The 20,156-nt window shown below is 47.9% G+C and overlaps 1 protein-coding gene across 20 annotated transcripts in view; it reads right to left on the reverse strand.

The window, feature by feature from the left end:
- Positions 1-151: 151 nt before the first annotated feature.
- Positions 152-20,156, reverse strand: part of PAX6 (paired box 6) — a 29,148-nt gene continuing 9,143 nt past the window's right edge. For 5 of the 20 annotated variants that reach the window (XM_016920625.4, XM_016920627.4, XM_016920626.4 and 2 more), the window contains 11 exons: positions 18,095-18,171; positions 17,649-17,709; positions 13,944-14,074; positions 12,795-13,010; positions 11,925-12,090; positions 5,885-6,043; positions 5,319-5,401; positions 4,945-5,095; positions 4,731-4,846; positions 1,930-2,080; positions 152-1,247 (listed from right to left, as the gene is read on the reverse strand). In XM_016920625.4, coding sequence (XP_016776114.1) covers positions 1,162-1,247; positions 1,930-2,080; positions 4,731-4,846; positions 4,945-5,095; positions 5,319-5,401; positions 5,885-6,043; positions 11,925-12,090; positions 12,795-13,010; positions 13,944-14,074; positions 17,649-17,658 — 1,269 coding nt within the window. In that variant the 5' untranslated portion in view covers positions 17,659-17,709; positions 18,095-18,171 and the 3' untranslated portion in view covers positions 152-1,161. Of the gene's footprint in view, positions 1,248-1,929; positions 2,081-4,730; positions 4,847-4,944; positions 5,096-5,318; positions 5,402-5,884; positions 6,044-11,768; positions 11,896-11,924; positions 12,091-12,463; positions 13,011-13,104; positions 13,147-13,943; positions 14,075-14,824; positions 14,968-17,648; positions 17,710-18,094; positions 18,172-20,156 lie in introns of those variants that run through there. The other 15 variants (XM_054662190.2, XM_054662189.2, XM_016920628.4 and 12 more) reach the window with 8 other exon arrangements.

Consider the following 20,156-nt stretch of genomic DNA (forward strand, 5'->3'; position numbering starts at 1 on the left):
TGGAATTTTTTTCTAACACGTTTTTGATTTATGGTATCTATAAGGATTATTTTTTAAGGATCATCAGGATGTAAAACAGAGTGTGTATGAAAGTAACCATTGGTTTAGAATGTTGATCTAACATGGAAATAAAATTTGTAACACCACACTATAAGGTGAAAAAGAAAACTGTATAATAAAGGAAATACAAAGGCTTTGGCATGGTTTTTTACAATCAACAATGGTTAATTTTGATATGTAGTTGTGAACAACTTCAAAACACTTAAGTTTAAAACTCTTGCAAGCACTTTTAATTGATTAGGAATGAACTCTAGATGCACAAAATGATTGGACCGTGAACAGTAATACAACTATATCTAAGAACAATTAACTTTTGCTGGCCAAAAAAGAAACGTATGATTGCATGAAAATGTGTATAAAACATCTATATTCTTGTCAAATATAAATGAAATTAACTTTATTATAGAAATCATTCTGAGGATTTCTAGGGAAGACAAATACTTACATTTTGACATAAAACAAATTGGATTATATCGAAGACACACTCTACCTTTTAGCTATCAACTTTTTTTCTTCCTTGAATTTATATCTTACCCTTTTTTGCACATAAACTTCATCTGTTAACAACCTTTGGAAAACCAACAGATATTTCTGACATAAATCTAGTGCATGTTGTTCCAGGTTTAATTATATGCAAAGGAATGATACAAACTTGGAACATCAGTCCATAAACTATGAACAGATGGGTAGAAGTATTCGATATATCTTGATAAAACTCTTAAATTCGTGGCAAAGCTTGTTGATCATGGTTTTCTTTTAAAAAAAAAAAAAAAAAACAACTTCATGACCAACACAGATCAAACATCCATCCAGTCTACATTGTTCTTTTTTTCATTATAACATACAAATGCCCATTTACAAATAATACACCAAAATGAATAAAAGTTTGGATACCAAAATGAAGATTTGTTCCAACTGATATCGTGCCTTCTGTATACAAAGGTCCTTGTTTCAAGTCCATTCCTTCCCCAGTGGTACAATACAGGACACAATTGTAGAACTGAAGCGGCTCTAACAGCCATTTTTCTTTCTTTCCTGAAAGCTCAACTGTTGTGTCCCCATAGCTGACTGAATTAACACAATATTTCCTTTCCTTTTTTTTTACTGTAATCTTGGCCAGTATTGAGACATATCAGGTTCACTTCCGGGAACTTGAACTGGAACTGACACACCAGGGGAAATGAGTCCTAGAAGTGGATGAAAGAAATAGCCATGTAGATATTCCCTTTGAGAAACAGACATGGAATACAAATTTATAGGTTTACAAAAAAAAAAAAAACTAATACTTTCTAACATTTTTTTACTGTATTAAAAAAACTTCAATTGTTACAAATAAAAGTAGCACCTTCAGAAACTAGACAATATGTTTATATATACCTATTGGATCCCAAGTACCCCCCACCCCAATCCAAAGGAAAAGAAAAAAAAAATCCTCTGTTTGTTTGCATGTTTGGAACTTTTACAATAAAGCTGTCTCTGGAAAACCAATGTGTCACTTTTTATTTCCAGCAAAAGGTCTAGAGGAGCTATGAGGGCAAGAAGCATTTCAACAAGCACGCACCTACAGCTCAGTGGGCCCCCTACTGAGCTTCGTCTAATAATCTGTCCTCAGAAAACTTGCAGTCTCAGGCCTTGTCTTCATACACAACTTTTGTGACCAAATTCAGGAAAAACAATTTTAGTTTTTGTCTATATGGTGTAAAGTTACTAATTAGCTTAACTGAATTTCCCTTTTCAATCCCCATCCCCCAGGGACAAGGAAAGCAAAGAGTTAAACACACCCTCCCACAAGACCAGGAGATTCTGTTTGGGTAAACTTCTAGTGAAGAGAGATCGCCTCTGTGCAGCCTGCAGAAAGCAGTGGCTCACCTGTTGAAGTGGTGCCCGAGGTGCCCATTGGCTGACTGTTCATGTGTGTCTGCATATGTGGGGGGGTGTAGGTATCATAACTCCGCCCATTCACTGAAGGGCTGGTGGGCAGCATGCAGGAGTATGAGGAGGTCTGGCTGGGGACTGGGGGCTGTGAGGAGAGAGGCAAACCTGTGGTTACTGAGGAACACATCACACAGCCACAGCCCCAGGCTCCCTCCTCCCGAGGAACTCTGCCAACAAGTCTGATCATTAAAGATGCCTTCACGTGAAGTACTGGAATTCCATATGATAAATCTAAGATTGGGCCTCGAGCTAGTCCTTCCACTGGCCACAGCTAGAAGAAAGCTGCCTATGTATCAAGCCTCTAAAGCACTTTAGGTTCTGACAACTGTCCAGCTAGATGGTTGCCACTATCCATAAATTAATAGGATTTTTGTCTCTAACCTCTGCTAGCATCTTTGAAGAACCTACAGCATGAGGACCTTCATCAAAACACATCCCCTCTCCCTGCAAATCTGGATTTATTTGGGAACCCTATGACCCCCAGAGCCCATATCTCAAGCTTTGGGACAGAGAGCAGTGGGAGGAGCTCTCAGTAAAGTATGGTTCAGGGACCTTGGGAACCTTTCACTGATGGGATTAAAGATTCTTTGAAGAAGCAGATCTGTAATGACCCCAAGTTAAAGTGATCAGAAGTGTTAGTAAATATAACCACCTCCATCCTGAGAATTAACCACGACTTCCTAATAGACCCAAACCCCAGATTGAGTTAGTATATGTAACCCACCTCCATCCTGAGAATTAACCATGACTTCCTAACAGACCCAAAAGCCCAGACTGACTTATAACTAGAAAACTGTTGCTACCCTCGAACTGTTCGGAATGGCAGCACTGAGGAGGTAAACCTTTCTCCTAACAAAACGCCTCATGAGCTCTCATGGTACTATGCCATGGCAGCAAACTTGGGATGAATTAAAAGAAGTGTGTCGGGAACAAGCAGGTCAGATGATAGTACAGTATACTATCATTTCTCTTCTCTGCAAACTGGAGAAATGTTTAATTTCCAAAATCCATATGCTCAGAGAGGGAAGCATATCAGAGAAGGTCCAGAGGAAGACACCCACCATTTGTAAAATGATGATTTTGGTCAAGAGAATGAATAAATGGATAGACAATCGGGCTCACCCACTCCAAAACTCAAAGAGTAGTTTTCTCTGAAGAGTAAAGTTATTGATCATTTTGATTTCCTTTATGCTTAATGAATGCATGTTCTTTTTGAATTATACAAATTATGTAATTTTTAAAAGTCAGTGTTTGAAATAGATTGATTCCCCACACCGGTCTGTATGTGGAAACAGCCCTAATATAATTGCAGCATCTACTTGTTCGTCTTATTATTTTCTCACATACACATTTTGCTATCTTCACAGAAACCTGGATGTTGTTATAATACATGAAACTGAACGAGACACTCTGTGGCCTTATTAAGGTCAGATGATGAATGCTAACATCAAGTTCAAAGAGGCAAACAGGCCTTGAGGGCCCTGCCAGAATTTCAGCTTGCATTTGTTTCTAATTCCTGCAATGAGTTCCTCTAGGCAACCTGACTTCTGGAAAATTCCAACGCAGTTATAGCAACACCAACTAATGGGCTGTTAATCCCTTAATTTACATCAATTGCACTATGGCCAACAATATCCAGATGCAATAAAAACAAACATGTGAATAATTCCTCTGAAGTTGCTTATCTAGCTGCTCCTATATTAGTCTGAAGACTGTGAAACATTTATTTTGCTGTTATTTGGATTTGAAATCCAGCAAAAAATGTTCAATGGAGAATAAACAATCAGTGTAGCCCCAGAACTGTTTCCAGCAGAGGCTCATGCTGGCCAATATCATACCATTTAATATCTCTAATTGTTGCACAAACAGGAGTTCTAGGAAAACCACTGGGAAAGGCCTACCAGAAGACGGACATTTTTCCTATCAAGAATCCATCCAGCAACAAAGGTCTAGTACAAACCATCTGCCTTATCCAACTTACATCATAAAGGGTGAACCTAGTGCAGGACCTCTAAATGTAGGGGCTAATAGATATTTGGGACAGAACTAAGAGGAGAGGCAGGCTGTCATACCAAGTGAATAGCATCAAGCTTCCCAGGCAGCTAGGAGGGCCGCAAACTCGTCACACCATTCACAACAAAGACACACTAAATTTCCAGCAAATACCTGCTATGCCTTTTCTTATTGTAGATACAGACAGAAAACTAGCATTCTCATTATATTATGTATATCTCACCATGTAAATATGAATCCCATTTCTGATCCTTTTTTCTTTCTCACTAGTTTATCACATATACCCAAAGTAATGCCCCAAATGCATGCACAGATTCTATATTTAGCATACAAACACATTAATATAAACCCAAATTTTAAACTACTAATCTGCTATCTGATAATGTGCCAGCATTATTTCCACCTTCTGGTGCAAGGCTCCCTGGTACCCAAAACATGCCCCACCACCACCCAACATTATCAAGGTAACAGTATAATAAAAGGCAGATCAACCTGACAAAACTGGACAGATTTTTATTACTCATTTTTTTAGGGCATGAATTAATGAGTCAATCACTTAAAAGTGATGGGATTGACTGTCTCCGACTTGACTGGTCAAGCCAATCACTGTAGTGTGAAAAGCTCTCAAGGGTGCAGACACAGCCAATGAGGTCCGCAGGCCCTGAGCCACTCCTCACTTCTCTGGGGCGTGGGTTATGCAGGCCACCACCAGCCGCACTTACTTGCATAGGCAGGTTATTTGCCATGGTGAAGCTGGGCATAGGCGGCAGAGCGCTGTAGGTGTTTGTGAGGGCTGTGTCTGTTCGGCCCAACATGGAGCCAGATGTGAAGGAGGAAACTGAGGGCAAGAGAAATGACAGTAGTCAGGGTGAGAGTCAGAGCCCGGAGCAAACAGGTTTAAAGACATTGATTCATAGTATTAGTATTTCAAATTACCAGGTGTGGTGGGTTGTGGAATTGGTTGGTAGACACTGGTGCTGAAACTACTGCTGATAGGAATATGACTAGGTGTGTTGCTGGCCTGTCTTCTCTGATTCCTCAGTTTTTCTTCTCTTCTCCATTTGGCCCTTCGATTAGAAAACCATACCTGGAAATCAGGTGGGACAGGTTAGCACTGTGTCTACGTCGAGCCCAGCCCCACCTTGGCACCTCCACTGCTGCCCTCCCCACACCCATGGCAGCAGAGCATTTAGCAGACTGAACCTGTTATTAGTCCTATAAATAAATAGTACTCTGTACAAGCACCTCTGTCTCTAGGAAAGACAAATGGTATGAATCACAAAGTGTGAAACTGCACAGTCTCTCGGTACCTGTATTCTTGCTTCAGGTAGATCTATTTTGGCTGCTAGTCTTTCTCGAGCAAACACATCTGGATAATGGGTTCTCTCAAACTCTGAAAGAGTAAGTTGATTTTCCATATTGTGCCAGAACTACACAAAATATGTTGACCAAACTGTGGATCAAACTGGTTCCCACCTTCCCACTCCCATTACCTCCAACCAATTCCCTTTAAAATGCTTCTAGTGTTGACTGTACTTGGAAGAACTTTCCCACCAGAACCAAGTTAAATTTTCTTTGGAATGGCATTTAGTGACCTTTCTGTGGCCTGAAATAGCCAAATCATCATTTTTCCTTATAAGTCAGACATTTAGTCTTTGAATTGCTGGTAGATGAAAAGAAGAAACACACACACACACACACCACACACACACACACACACACACACTGAAAAGATGCCCAGAGAAATAAAAAGACAGAAAAAAGGAAATCTTTTCATTCTTCTATGCAAAGGGCCCTGGCTAAATTTAGCTCTTTGTACTGAAGATGTGGCATTTACTTTGATTTACTGCTTCTCTACTTTGAAAAACTCTATCACCTTTCTCCAGGGCCTCAATTTGCTCTTGGGTAAAGGATGTTCTATTTCTTTGCAGCTTCCGCTTCAGCTGAAGTCGCATTTGAGCCTCATCTGAATCTTCTCCATTGGAACTGATGGAGTTGGTATTCTCTCCCCCTCCTTCCTGTTGCTGGCAGCCATCTGGAACAAAAAGAATAGGATGGTAAGAGAAATTTGGATTAACTTGGAGCCTCCAAAAGGGGCCTGGTGTAGTCTTAAACTCCAAGAGCATTATATCCCGACAGCCTCACCAAAACATTCCCAAGGTAACTGTCAGCCTTCTTTTAAAAAAATACATTTGTGACGTTAGTTACCTGACCACCATTTTCTTTGTTTTTATCAAGATGAGACTTTATAATACACACACTAAGTGGCATTTCTTGAATGAAAAAATAAGCACTGAAGTTTCCAATTAAAATGATCTTTTATAAGTAACCCCAACTCCCCAAATGCCTCACTCCACTCCCTACAGAATCTCTTTACCTATGGCTGTGTTGGGAAAATAGAAGAGTGATGTTCAAGATTTCAGTTGATCTATAATCAGTAATTCCTATCTAATCAATTAGATGTTGATAGGTTTGTAGAAAATGCTATTAAGAAACCAAACCAAGCTTGTAATCTTTTTAAAAAAATATTTATCTAGTTTTTATTTGAATTCTGCACAGTCAATTTCATTTTAAAGGTTGTGAATTTAGAAGTGCTCGCATTGTTCTGCAGTTTTATTCAACTATTGTATGAGTGCGCTTCGCCTTGACACCTATTACGAGCACAGCTGTAATTATATCATCACCAAGAACAGGCTATAATTGCTGAAAATGGAATTTTATATTTAGATAAAAGGACTGTCCATTCTTTGTAATGTGTTGCACCAGAGAAAAGTAAGATTTCTTTTAAATTTTTAACGTGTAATTTTAAAAAAGAAATAGTAGAGAGTTCACTAACTAGCTAAATATTCTATGCTGCAGCTGAATCTTTGGCATATCATTTAAGTGGTACATTTTTAATTAGGGCATTTTCACCACTTTTAATGTAATTTCTATCTTTATACAGGGGGAAAGTTTTATGGTTTTCCCATGCTGCCTGGAGGGCAAGATGTGCACTTGGGCTAGCTGGCTCCCGGCTTGCACCTTGCCTGTAAGGCCACAGTGAAGGGAAGCAGGATTGCCTAAACTCTGACTGGGCCTCCGGGGCCACTACAGGCTGGGTCCTGGGTCTGGGGTCCTGAAATGACCCCCAAGGGATACCAACATGGGCTACCCACCTCCCTATCCTCAAAACTTGGCCAGAGGCGGGGTGGAGGGGCCCCTAGGAGCGCCTTGGTGGGAATCGACATGGCCAGGAATATTATTTATAACCAGGAGACAATAGGCTGCGCCTTCAAAGAGTTCAGGGAATTGTGACAGGATCTAGTGGGATCTTTTCAGGAACTTTGAAATGTTTTAAAACCCCAACTTTCTCCCCCATTTAAACAGGCGGATTCATCGGCACTGGCCACCATATGGGCCCTTGGAGATCTATTGAGATGACCACCAACACTTGAATAGCGAGGGGCTGCTTTTCAGCGCTGCACAATGCCCCGCGAGTAAGGGAAACTATTAAACTCCTGGGGCAGGAGCGTTGGCAAACTTTCGTGGGCAGAATTTTGAGGCTACAATGAGCGCGGACAACAAAAGGATTCTCTTGAGGCGTGCAGCGGGCCACATTGTGTTACAAGAAGCCCAGTCAACAGACTTTTCAGTGAAGTGTGTTAACCCCTCTGCTCTGCTATCATTAATCACTGTCCGAAGAGCGGGCGCCTCCGTGCTATTTAGGGCGCTTGGCTAGGGGGATGGAGGGTGGATGGGGGGCCAGGGCCCAGCATGGGGGGAGGCAGGGAGAGTGGACGGGGACCAGGGCTGGGTTCCTACATAGAGGAGATGGAGGGGAGGCAGGATGGAAACCAGCGGTGGGGGTGGAAGCAAGGGGGAAGGATTGGGGGGCCTGGGTTAGGGGAAGGACAGAGGGCGATGGAGGGGAAAAGAGGGCTCAAAAAACACAGAGGCCAGAAAGGTATTTTTTAAAAAAGGACAGAAAAGAATGCTGGGAGGAAAAAGAGACACGAGAGCCGAACAAGAGTGGGAGAGAGAGGAAAAGGAGGATGAGGGACAGAGAATATTAGTAACTGAGCCTCAGCTGGACTCTGGGTCTTTGCACTCCATCAGAAAGGTGGGGGTCGAGGAGGGCTACTTAGCTGAGGGAGACGCGCTCCGCTCACGTGTGCGGGCACAAGCGTCTGTGCTAATTTACTGCCCCAAGTTTCCGGGGACTTTTCAAAGCGTTTTTCAAGGGAAGAAATGAAGCGACCACCCCCACTCCTCGCTTTATTTTCGGGTTTGGTGAAGAAGGAAGACTGGAAATAGCTCCTTTTGGCCAACTAGAAAGGCCGGAGGGTTATTGCTTTTGGAAAACAGACAAAAATCTGTGCACATCTGGTATGGGGTGGGGGGCACTGAGGAGAACACAATGCCCATCTCCCCATGGCCACTCATGCCCATGCCTTCCTAGGGGCCCCATCTCGGTCCCTTTTCTGGCACATTCGATCTCGCCAATTAAACAAAGTTGCCCGAATCTGCCTCCGAAGACCCCCGCCGATAGCATGCTCTGCTCTCATTTGCCTCTTTGACATTTTCTTAATTTTAAAACATGGAGATTCACATTCTTATCCATGTTCTGTCTCACACAAACATACACACGGGTTTACACAGGCAGCACGCGATCGCCGCCAGGTCCTGTGCTGCCTCCAGAACTGACACTTAAGAGAGAAAAGTCAGCAGGGACAGTAGAGCTCAATTTTAAATCTGGAAAGAAAAAAAAAAATGGGAAGCGGGGATTGGAATTCCACAGCAAAAAGAAACCTGTCGCTGCAGGATCCCTTCTCTACCCCACGGGGAGAGCGGCACGGAGACAGTTCGTTACTTTAGAAGTGGCAACTGTTTGCAGCCAGGCGGTGACCTAGCGGCTGCTCTTACTTAAAATGGGTGCATTTCCCCCCCACTTTAGTGGATTTGCCTTCCACTCTTAAAGCTTTTAACAAAATAAAACTAGAAGTTGGATCTCGACTCCCCCACCCTCACGATAAACCTAAGTGGTGGACAATTAAGATATCTTCTTCAAAAGGCTCCCCCTCGGAGCCGCGCAAAGCAGGGGCCTTCAGTGGGTGTCGTTCACCTTCCAGCCTAATCCGTGAGAAAGCGAGTGAAAGCGCCTCCCATTATCCCAGCCCCAGGACCATCTGACGGTGGGAATAGGATTTGTTTCCTGGAAGGAGGTGAGAGAGAGAGAGAGAGAGAGAGAGAGAGAGAGAGAGTTGCTGGGAAATAAAATCATTCCTTAGTTTCTTAGTGTCTTAATCAGTGAGGCGGAAAACAAGCAAGAAAAGATAGCAACCCGGTTGCGGCACCTTTTCAGCTCTGGAGCGCGGATCAAAACATTGTAGCATCTGTTGAAAGAGAGGCTGACTAAATCCTATAGAGGGCCTGGGTATTATGGGGGGTGGGGGTGGGGTGAGGGGAGGAGATAAGAAAAAGTGTCTCCGTGATCCCTGAAACCACCAAATCGCCGGAGAATTGGGGCTGGATAGAGTTGTCTCTTGTTGTTGTCAGCCCACGTCGTCGCGATTTTATTCACCGCCGCATGGCGTTGATCAGATGGAAACCATATTTGTCTCCCTCTGAGACCTAACCCCCACCTTATGCTTTTGGAGTAATGGACTCTTTAAAACCCAAGAAAGGCTTCCTGGGCTGGGAAAGGAGGCTAGGGAGGGAGGGGGACCCTCTTAGCACCAAAAAGTCTGAGGATTCCCCGGGAACGTGAAGCGAAGCTCACCACCGGTGCCCGCTACCCCCACGCCGGCAACTCTGTGCTTCGTTTGGCCCACGTGTCCTCCCCACGCAACTAGGGGCGACGGTCCTGTGCCTGAGGTGACAATCACCCCCCAAAAACCTCACTTGAGGGTGGGGGGGGGGTGGTGATTGTCAGTTGACCCAGAATTTTCTAGCAACTAGGCGCGTTAAAGTGAAAAGCCCCTGGACTAGCTCCACCTCCGGCCCCAACCATCACAGGCGGACCCTAGCCGATTTGACTCTCACTTCCCGCCCTCAGACTGCCGGCGACGAAAATCCGCCCGAATCGGGCGCCACCTCTGGTGGAAGCTGCTGTCCTCGGCTTCTGCCCAGCTCCAAGAAGCGGGAGGGGGGTGTCTCCTGCGCCCCAAGCTCATGGGAGCCCACGCACCGGGGAGAGCCCGGAGTGGAGGCTCTGGGCTCAGCCCTCCCAGGCCTGGGCCACCGTGCCCTGAGTCCCTCCCCAAGACTTCTCGGACTAAGTGGGTCAGACTCTTGTCAGGGGAGGGATCACCAGGACCTCAGATTGCTGGGGGCGGAGGGGTGGACGCTCGTGAGTGCGAAGTTCGGGTGTCACTTGGGTGTGTCCAGTGTCTACAAGTGGGAATCCTACTGTTTCAAAAGTCAGGCAGGGATGGGGTTGCCTACACTCGGTGGGGTCAATCGCTAGTCTCACCAGAGGCGGGAGCGGGCCTGGGGGCCCTCTGAGCTCGCGGAGGCGGCGGGTTCGGGGCCCGTGCGGGCGGGGTCGCCCAGGGGAGCCCGGGCCCCGCGCGTCAGGAGGCCTCCGCCGGCCGAGCGGCCGCGCTGGGAAACAAGAAGCGAGCGCTTTGCTCCCTATCTTCCCAGTGTCCGTCCTATATTGTTTTCTGCTCTTAAAACTGACATGTCTAATTGGCAATTGGTGCCGAATCGTGTCCAGAGGTCTCTTGTGGAACATTTCTACAGCTGTCTCCTTCAACTAGACGCTTATTCATGTCGCCTTAATGAGAAACAAAACGTTCTCTAATGAGCAATTACAGAGCGACAGGATTGTTCCCATAACAAATTCTTGCGAGTGACAGAAGCATCCTTTGTACCAGATATTTCGCATACTGTTACCGATTTTCCCTTCCCTCGCCCGACTCCATGGAGGCGCCGGGCATCCGGAGCCGGTCCGAGAGCTCACGGACGCGCCGGCAGCCTCCTCGCAGTCCCGCGCGCCGCCCCCGGCCCCAAGCCCCCCGGCTCCGTTGTGCTCCTGGGAGTGAGACGCCACGTCCCATTATCCCGCATATTATCTCCTTGTCACGAGGACAACAAATACCGATTAATCTTCGGAGTAAACTGTTTCCTATTCTTGACCAAGCTACCTCGGGGTGTGGAGGGGGGCGGAGGGGAGCCAACTGACCCTCCCCTCCGCCCCAGCCCCCCCATCCCCCGCTCTTCTTCCTCCAGCCCTTCTCACAGAACCTGGGGTGTTTCAGGTCCCATCTCTCCTCCCAGACCAGAGCGGCTCCCGGCATCCCGCCGTCCTGCTCACAGTATCTTCACCTCACCACTTCCACATAGTCGCCACCCACAGAGAGTGAGAAAGTGGGGCCCAGAGGGGCGAACGGGGGAGGGGCAAGGATAGTGGGGTGGTTTTAGTTGGGAGACCACCACTTCCAATGCCCCATCCCCGACTCGCCCTGCATCTCCCTGCTCACCTTTTCATGTGCACCCTACTCATAGTCACATAATTTGTCAATTACAGCAAAAAGCAACACGATACAATTATGTTTACCTCGCAGTCTGTCAGTGCGTTAACTTGTCACACTTCTACAAGGGGGCTCTCCCTGCATTCTAATGTCAAATTTGAATAGTGCACCACGCAGCTCGCTCTTATGCACACAGTGCTGCCCACAAACAGACACACGCACCCACCAGCCACCTTCATACCGCTCCTGACATACACAACCCTCACATTCCCAGGCCAACAAAATGGTTCAACAAACACCACCTACATACAATGTGGTCGATGTGTCCCAGGCCTTCAAATGCAGTCTCACCCATGACATTCCCCAAGCATGGAAGCCCTGAGAGGAAATGGTTGGGAGAGTAGGGGACAGGCAAAGGGATGCACATATGGAGAGCTGCGTGGATAGCTGCTTGGGTTTTACCTTGCGTAGGTTGCCCTGGCACCGAAGTCCCCGGATACCAACCAGGGCGGGTGCCCCAGCTTCCGGTCTGCCCGTTCAACATCCTTAGTTTATCATACATGCCGTCTGCGCCCATCTGTTGCTTTTCGCTAGCCAGGTTGCGAAGAACTCTGTTTATTGATGACACCTGCAAATCAAACCAAAATCAAACCAAATGGTAGTGCCTCCTGAAGACACAGTCACCCATCTCAGCTCACCCACAACCTTAAAAAGCAACTCTCAACCCATTAAAAAGCTCCCAGCCACCCCGGGACAGTGGGTGGATTTGCAGATACACCGTGGAAAAAATGATAGCTATCACTTTGGGCATGGAAATTTAGTTGGATAGAGAATTGGGGGGAGGGGGTCCTTCACCATTGCTTGGTGTCTCTGGTGACCTAACTCACACGGTTGCTTTGCTTTGTTAAAAGACTGCCCGAAAATAAAATCTATTTAGACTTGGTGTAAAGCTTTCTTTCATTATATTGTTTAATATTAGGATGGAAATGGATGTGTGACACCTGAAGGAAAGTTCTGGCAGGTGGATTAGGACGAAGTTACAATCTGGTTCTCATTTTCCTTCTTCATTCAAGTGCCTTTCCCTGGTGCCTCCGCCCTCTGTTTTGCAGCATGCAAATGAAGTGAATGACTCCCCACACTTGACTCCCATTTTCCAGACAGTCAAAGAAAAGTCAGGGCATTCCTCTCTGTTCCCCCAGGTACAAAGGAGACAAATGTGGAGCAGGGAGAGGACACAGACTAAGAGACAGTGGAGAGAGAGGGTGGGAGGAGGTAAAGAGGAGAGAGCATTGGGCTTAGGGCAGGGAGGGCAGATCTTCTCAATGAACTTACACTTGGTATGTTATCGTTGGTACAGACCCCCTCGGACAGTAATCTGTCTCGGATTTCCCAAGCAAAGATGGACGGGCACTCCCGCTTATACTGGGCTATTTTGCTTACAACTTCTGGAGTCGCTACTCTCGGTTTACTACCACCGATTGCCCTGGGTCTGATGGAGCCAGTCTCGTAATACCTGCCCAGAATTTTACTCACACATCCGTTGGACACCTGCATATGGGAAGTGGACAGAAAACCACATTATTAATAATTTCAAGACAAAAATAAAATTGTTTAAGTATGCATTAAACAATGACAAGCTTACGTTTTGATTGTCCAGCACTTGGACTTTTGCATCTGCATGGGTCTATAACACAAAAATATACCTTCAATGGTACGAGAACTTACTGTAGAGAGCTTTTTTTCTTAAAATTACATTTGTAGCCCTAAAAACTACAAATATGATGATACTTTCAAACAATTTGAACTAAAAAACGAATTTAAAAGCTTTTTTTTTTAAAAAAAAAACTTTTCTTAAACACTGCCTGAAGATGCATCAAAATGAAGTAGATAAATTTATTTTTGTGCTGACCTTGCTTAAAGTGGCGTTATGTTTTAAAGAACAAAGGTAAAAAATAAACTGATTTTTTTTACTTCTTCTTCTTCTTTAAAAAATACTCAATTGAGTAAATATGAGTTAGGGAGGAGTAAATAGCATTTGCCTTTTAAAATCAATATATATTATTCATAAACATGACGAATAAACAAATACCTCAAAAGCTGAGGTAAGCATGGGCTGGGGAGAGCAGAATGAAATTATGCCGGTTTATATAACTCAGCTTATTACAGTTCATAAACTGTTCCCACAATGAATGTCTTTACCAAATAAAAAGAGAAAGATTTTTTTAAAAAAATCCGCACACAATATTTTTCTGAAGCAGATGAGTTATCTTATGTAACTGACCCAGGTTGAAAGAGATAGGGAAGGATGGTGGAAGGAGAGGGGAAAGTGGGAAGGCAGGGGAGTGGGTGGGGGGACTGGGGACTGGGGTGGGTGAGGGTGGGGGGTCCATAATTAGCATCGTTTACAGTAAGAAATGAAGAGAGGGCGTTGAGAGTGGAGGGCCGCGGGGGCGGCGAGTGGGGCGGCGCCGGGAGGATCACCTGCAGAATTCGGGAAATGTCGCACGGCCGGGCCCCGCTGTGAGCTAGCTCTACAATCTTCTGCCGGGTGGAGTCCGGCAGTGGCCGCCCGTTGACAAAGACACCACCGAGCTGATTCACTCCGCTGTGACCTGAGGAAAGGGAGAGGAGAGGAAAGGGGAAAAGAAGAGAGGAGAGCAGAGTGAAGAGGAAGAAGAGGGAGAAGAAGGAAGAGGAAGATGAGGGAGAACAAGAACAGAAAGGAGAGGAGGAAGGGGAAGAGGAAGAAGGAGAGGAGGAGGAGACAACCACAATGCATCCTCATCCCCCTGCCAACCTGTGCCAACCTCGGCGATCAGTTCCCTGCTATCGATCAAATAAAGGACAACAGGACCACCAGCCATGCCAGACATCGGGCAGCCCAGTCCCAAGCAACCGTGCCCCTGCCCACTGTACTGCAGCAGCAACACAGAGTCAGACGCATGCCAAGGAACAAGTACACATGGACCTCACTACAGCCATAACCCCAGCAGTGTCCCCAGCCCACTGCCCCTCTTCATAAACACTGCAGCCAGCCTCTGAACCCACAAAGCGCTAAGAACCGGCTCTATAAATCTCCCAAAGATCCCCTCTGAGTGTCACCGCAAACCATGGGTTCTACAGATCCCACACTGAACCTTCAAGGTCTCTGCAGTGTTGGGACAGTGATAGCAAACCTTACAGCCCTTGAGTGCTCCCTTAGACGCTAAAATCCAGAAATGTTTCCATCACCGTCCAAACTGGCCAAGGCCTGGCACAAGCATCTAGTTGGGTTTTGTTTGGTTAGAATAGAAGAAGGAAGAGGAGAGAACAACCAGAGCAGCCAGTCTGTGGCTGGCGAACCCCAGTCCAGGTTTCCGCACCTCCAGTGCAGACGTGAGAGTCAGAGCCCGGGCTCGGCTTCAGCCACAGACAAGTCCGGCCACCGCAAGTAAGGCTCAGAGCCGGGAGTCGGTTCGCACCAGCCACTGCTCGCTTTATTTCCGCCGCTGAACTCCGCCCTCCCCTTAGCCAAGGATAGATATTAGCAAAAATCAAAAACAGAAAAGAAAAAGACCACATCATAGTGTTCCCCATCCGTCCTTTATCTTTGTATCTCACAACCTCATCCCTGTGGTCCAACCTTAGAGAATAGGGAGAGGGAGTTAGCCCCTCTTTGTAGTCCCCCTCCCCAAAAACCACAGACACACAAAGCCAATTTGCCAATTTCCACTTCCTTAAAAATCTCCAACCTGCAGCCCCGACTTAGAGAGCAGCCCTCCCAGGAAAAGACGTGGCTCCCTGTTCAGCTCTCCTCTCCTCTCCTCTCCTCTCTTCTCCTTGGAGCCTACTGATAAATTGACTCCAGGAGCCTGAGCTTCTTAGCAATAAATAAGCTCCAAATATAGAAGAGGGGGGAAAATATGATGAGCCTCTCTGACATTTGTCTTTAAAATAAAACTAGCTGCACGTCAAGTTTGAGCTTAATTTCTGGAAATAGGCGGAAGTCGCTCCGGATCATGCATGGAAGGCTAATTGAAAAGATCAGTCGGGGCGCTTGTGGCAGCCTTGTCACTTTGTGACAGTGCTCCGCTCCGGGAAATTGCATCGTCACGACAAACGGGACAGTGATAAAACGACCCTTTCCGTCCTTATTTGTAGATCACTCAGACGAGATTGAACTGCACTTGTTTCCCCTTCGAGGGGAGCCGCGTTTTCAGGGTAGCCGAAGGCTTGGGGCTAAGGGGGGCCCTCACCGAGGCGCGGGTGGGGGCCTGAGCCTCAACTCGATGAGAAGTGACAGGCGTTTGGGGGATCTGGGCTCCGGCCGGGACCAGCGCAAGCAGGGACTTTGCGGGGACACCGCTTCTCCAACAGAGCAAGGCCTGGCCCACGTTTCCGGTTTCTCCTAACTTCCTTTTATTGCCTTCCTTTGCTTCGCAAGTTCCATCTACCCCTCCAGCTACAGAGCCCCACCTCTAGGCACAGGGAGCTTCCCGGAAAAAGAAAGGCTGTCCCAGAAAGAGACCGAGAGAGACTTTCCAAACTTCGGGCATAGCCACGGCAATTCCCAGTCTGCTAATGCCAAGGCGGGCGCGTGAGGCCGCCTAAATCTAGACCTCCCTCCTCACTCATTTCAAAAAATAACAACGTGCCAGCCACCTCCGCAGCTACCGCCCGCTGGTGCTTGCCCAGGAGACGCCAGGGCCAGAGCGCCACTCCCAGCATCGAAATGGCAGAGAGAAAGCGCAGCTCCAAATTCCCCTTCAGAGGTTAAGCCTCAATCATTGTGTCCCTTCCCTAGGGACTGCTGGCGCTCTCGCCCACTGGCGATGATTATGCGCCTAGAACTCGACCGCGAAGCAACTAATAGGAAAACATATGGTGTCAATTTGGATGCTCCGCGCCTCGCGCACACCCGGGAACGAGCGGCACAAAGCCCTGCGGGCCGGCCCGCGACCCCGCGCCCCTCGGGGCCTGCCAGCCGGGCCGCAGCGACAAACGCTCAGGGCTGCGCGCCCTGGCTGGGGCCCGCCCGAGAGACAGCCTGCGGCTGGGGAGTCTGAGCTCCAAGGGGAGAACCCAGCCGCCGAAGGCGAGCCTACCGGCCAAGCCCTGGGGTCCGGCAGGTTCTGCACAACTACTCCCGCAAAGCTCGCCACCTTTGTGCCGCTTCCTCAGCTACGCGCTTACCAGCTCCGGAAGCACCAGGGGGCGACCGGCGTTTCCAGAACAGATGGATAAGGTGCTGGGGACCCTTCTTAAGCCTTTGTGGTTCGGCCAGGGCAGGCTGCTAGAAGACCCGGGCCTTTCCACACTTCGAGTTCAGTTGAGCCCTGACGCCGTGTGCCTCAACCGTAACCTCAAACCGGGCCTGGTTTCGCTGGGCCTCCAGGCTCCCAGGTCGGAGCTCTAGACTAGCCCTGCCGCGTACCAGCACCCACCACGAACAGGAAGGTGGGTGGGACCCCACGGGGTCTGGGCAGAGGAAAGCAGGGAGGTACAAGGGCCATAAGTATCAAAAGCGCTCTGGGCCTGGGACTATCAGGACCCAAGCAATTGCAGTTGCCAGGGCAGGGATTTTCCAATTCCTGGGCACCTCCTTACCAGACCCAGTAAACCGTGCTCTCTCCCGCGCCCTGTAACAGCGAGCTTACCACCCCTACCCTGCTGCAGGCCTGGGGGCTCCTCTCCCCATCCCTTCTAGGCCCGTAGGTGGGGTGAGGAGGGGAGGAGCTGCCCTGAGAGTGACTTGGGGAGAGAAGCCCCCAACCCCGCTGGGTTGGTGGAGACTTTCAGTCTTGGCTAAGCCCAAAGGGGCCTCCTTCTCACTCAACTAGGAGAAGACTTCGCCCCGCCCTGATCAGCCCAGCCCCTCTCTCCGGGGTCAGAGCCGGGGCAGGGGCGGGAGGGGGTGTGAGTTACAGGATTTGGGGGGGATGGGGTTTCTCTACCGCAGCTTCGAAAACTCGGGCGGGCTGTTCTTAAGGGCCCAGCCCCTGCTTCTCCAGTATGGAGAAAAGCCAAGCAAACGCCCTCCCCTCCCGGGCTGCCGGGCGCGGAGGGGGGAGCAGCCGCCGCAGGTCCCCGGGCCTCAGTGGGTCGGCGGCCGGGCCAGCGCGGGCGTCGCGAGCCCTTGTGTCCTCCCCTGACCCTCGGGTCCGCGCACCCCGAGCCCGAAGTCCCAGAAAGACCAGAGGCACTTACTGTTCTGCATGCTGGCTCTGGCTGGGGGCCGCGGGATTCCACGGGGCTCGAATATGGGGCTCTGTTAGCAAGAAAATAGGAGTTAATCCCCGGGCAGCTGCATCAGGTAGGCCTGAACTCCCAACCGAGGTGGACCTGGGGCTAGGACAGGAGAATCTCCGTTCTTTAGGAATTGATCCACTCAACCGCTTGCGGCGATCTGAGGGTCACCCAGCTCTGCCCTGCAGTGCATACAAAATCTACCCTTTGGGGCTTGAAACAAAGTACTGGAATAACCCCAATCTGTTTCCCCTACATTCTTTAGCAGTTAACCCTTTAATCAGTAGAAGCGATGCCCCAATTTTGATTTTTTTCTTCTATCTGAACTATAGTGAAGAAGCATACTGAAATAGTTTGTTTTGACTGTTTGTGGGTTTTGAGCCCAAAGCAGCCACCACAGAACTTGCCTGAAATCTCGGATGTCTGTCCACTCTCACAATAAAAGGCCTCACACATCTGCGCACCCCTAGTTAAAGTCTTCCCCCTAAGACAAAACAGAAGGAGAAAAAGGTATATCAAGCTGTGGTTCAACAGCATACGTCCATGGGCTCTCTGAGCCTCACTCTCAGGAAAAATACATGCATCTAGGGCTCAGTCAAACTGTCATCAAACTCTAAGTCCCAGCATTACACCCACATTTTCAGCGGCGTCTGCCACAGAAGTCTCCATCCTTTAAAAGAGGCTGCTGTGGTCTGGCTTGGGAGAATTGGAAAATCTAGCAAGTTCGGATCCCACTTTGCAAAAATATAAAGAACCAGGAAAAGGGGAAGGGGGAAACAGGAGGAACAGTGGAGTAAGGAGTAGAGGCCAAGAGCTGAGGTTGAGGGGGTGTGAGGGGAGAGGAATACCTGAAGTTTGGAGACCAGGGGAAGGGAATCTTGGAACTTCCTGGTGCCGGAGAGCATAGGCTGGAGCAGTTTGGGAGGGCTGCGGGGCCATACTCCCTCCTTCCTTAAGGAACTTCACAAGACCCCCAGAACCCAACACTCTGCTTACCCTTTATCTTCTGCTCCTCTCCCTACACCAAAAAAACTTCCCAATGGCCCCCTCTCCATCTACCTCCCAGCTTTCTGGGACTTTGAAAGGGGCAAGCCCAACTTTTTATCCGAAACCTCACTTATTGTGATTAACTTCTCTTTTGGCGTTTAGATCTTCACCCCTTTAACTGTACTGTGACACACCCTGTCTACCTCGCCTCACTGCTTTAAAAAGTACGAACAGGAGGGGGTGAGCGTGGTCGACAAAGCCGACAGACGGCAAACAATGGCTTCTATTCTCCAGCTTTCCTCGAACCCAAGGAGCAAAACCGAGTCTCCCTAACCAGCAACACAGCTTCCAACCAAATGTACCAACAACCCACCAACTCACAAAGGGAACAGAGAGACGCTTCTAGCTTCATAAGCCCTGACCCAGTGCAGGGTTCCCCGAGGCTGCTCCCGTACGAACACCTCCCTACCTTTCCCAAAGGAAAAAAAAAAAAAAGTCTTTTGGGTGAGTGGAGGAAATAGAAAAGTAATTTCTTGTTGTAAATATCTGGAGGTAATTGTGTTACTGGTGTGAGTTGTTAGGGGCTGTAAAAAGATACAACGGCACCGTGGGGAGCTCAATTGGGAAGAGAGAGTTACAATAAAGAGCCCATTCAAGAGGTCTGCCCCCCAAAAAGAGGTAAAATAACAAAACAGTCACAGCATCATTTCTCTGTTTTTTTTTTAAATGCATTATTTTTTCTGTTTTACCTATGGTGATTATTGATCTGCCTGCCTGCAAGCAAAGAATTTCAAGAAGCACATTTTACTCTACAAGGCTATTCCTGGTCTACTTTTTAACTACTTGGTAGACAGCTTAAATCCATAAAAATAAACCGAAAATGAGGACTTTTTCTCAGCATTGGGTAAATACTGGCCACAGCAGAGGGTTACTAGTTACCCTTATCTAGGTTGGCTCTCCAATGCTTCCTTCCTGTCTCTCAGTCCCGGCACCCATAGCCATGCCCTGGACGGGCAAAATCTTCAACTCTAATGCAAAATACCCCACCCCAACAAATGCAGGACCCTGAAGCTGCAAAGGAGTAGTAGGTGGGGAGATGGGGAACGGAATTCCCCTAGGAGGGGTAAAACTTTCAGAACTCCACTTTGTAACCCACGCTGTGCACAATCACAACAGAATGCTCCCATCCTGGCTTGTAACTTCTTGATACCATTTTTTTAAAATTCAGTAGCTGAGCACAAAGAGGCCTCGTTGATTAGTTTTCGAAGCAGCTGGGAAGGTGGTAGTATTTCAAATTCCAGTTCTGCTCCATTCCCACTTCCCTCTCGCTAAGAAGCTATCTAATTACTTAAGTAAACGTGAACACTAAGTGCAGAAGCAACCCGGGAAGTGGGGCACATCGACACCCGGAAGCAGTCCTGTGCACCGGAGAGGTCAGACCCCCAACTGCAGCCTGAGCCCCCCAGCTCAGCCCGAGGCTCT

This window comes from Pan troglodytes, chromosome 9 (genome assembly GCF_028858775.2).
Source record: "Pan troglodytes isolate AG18354 chromosome 9, NHGRI_mPanTro3-v2.0_pri, whole genome shotgun sequence".
NCBI classification, from domain to species: domain Eukaryota; kingdom Metazoa; phylum Chordata; class Mammalia; order Primates; family Hominidae; genus Pan; species Pan troglodytes.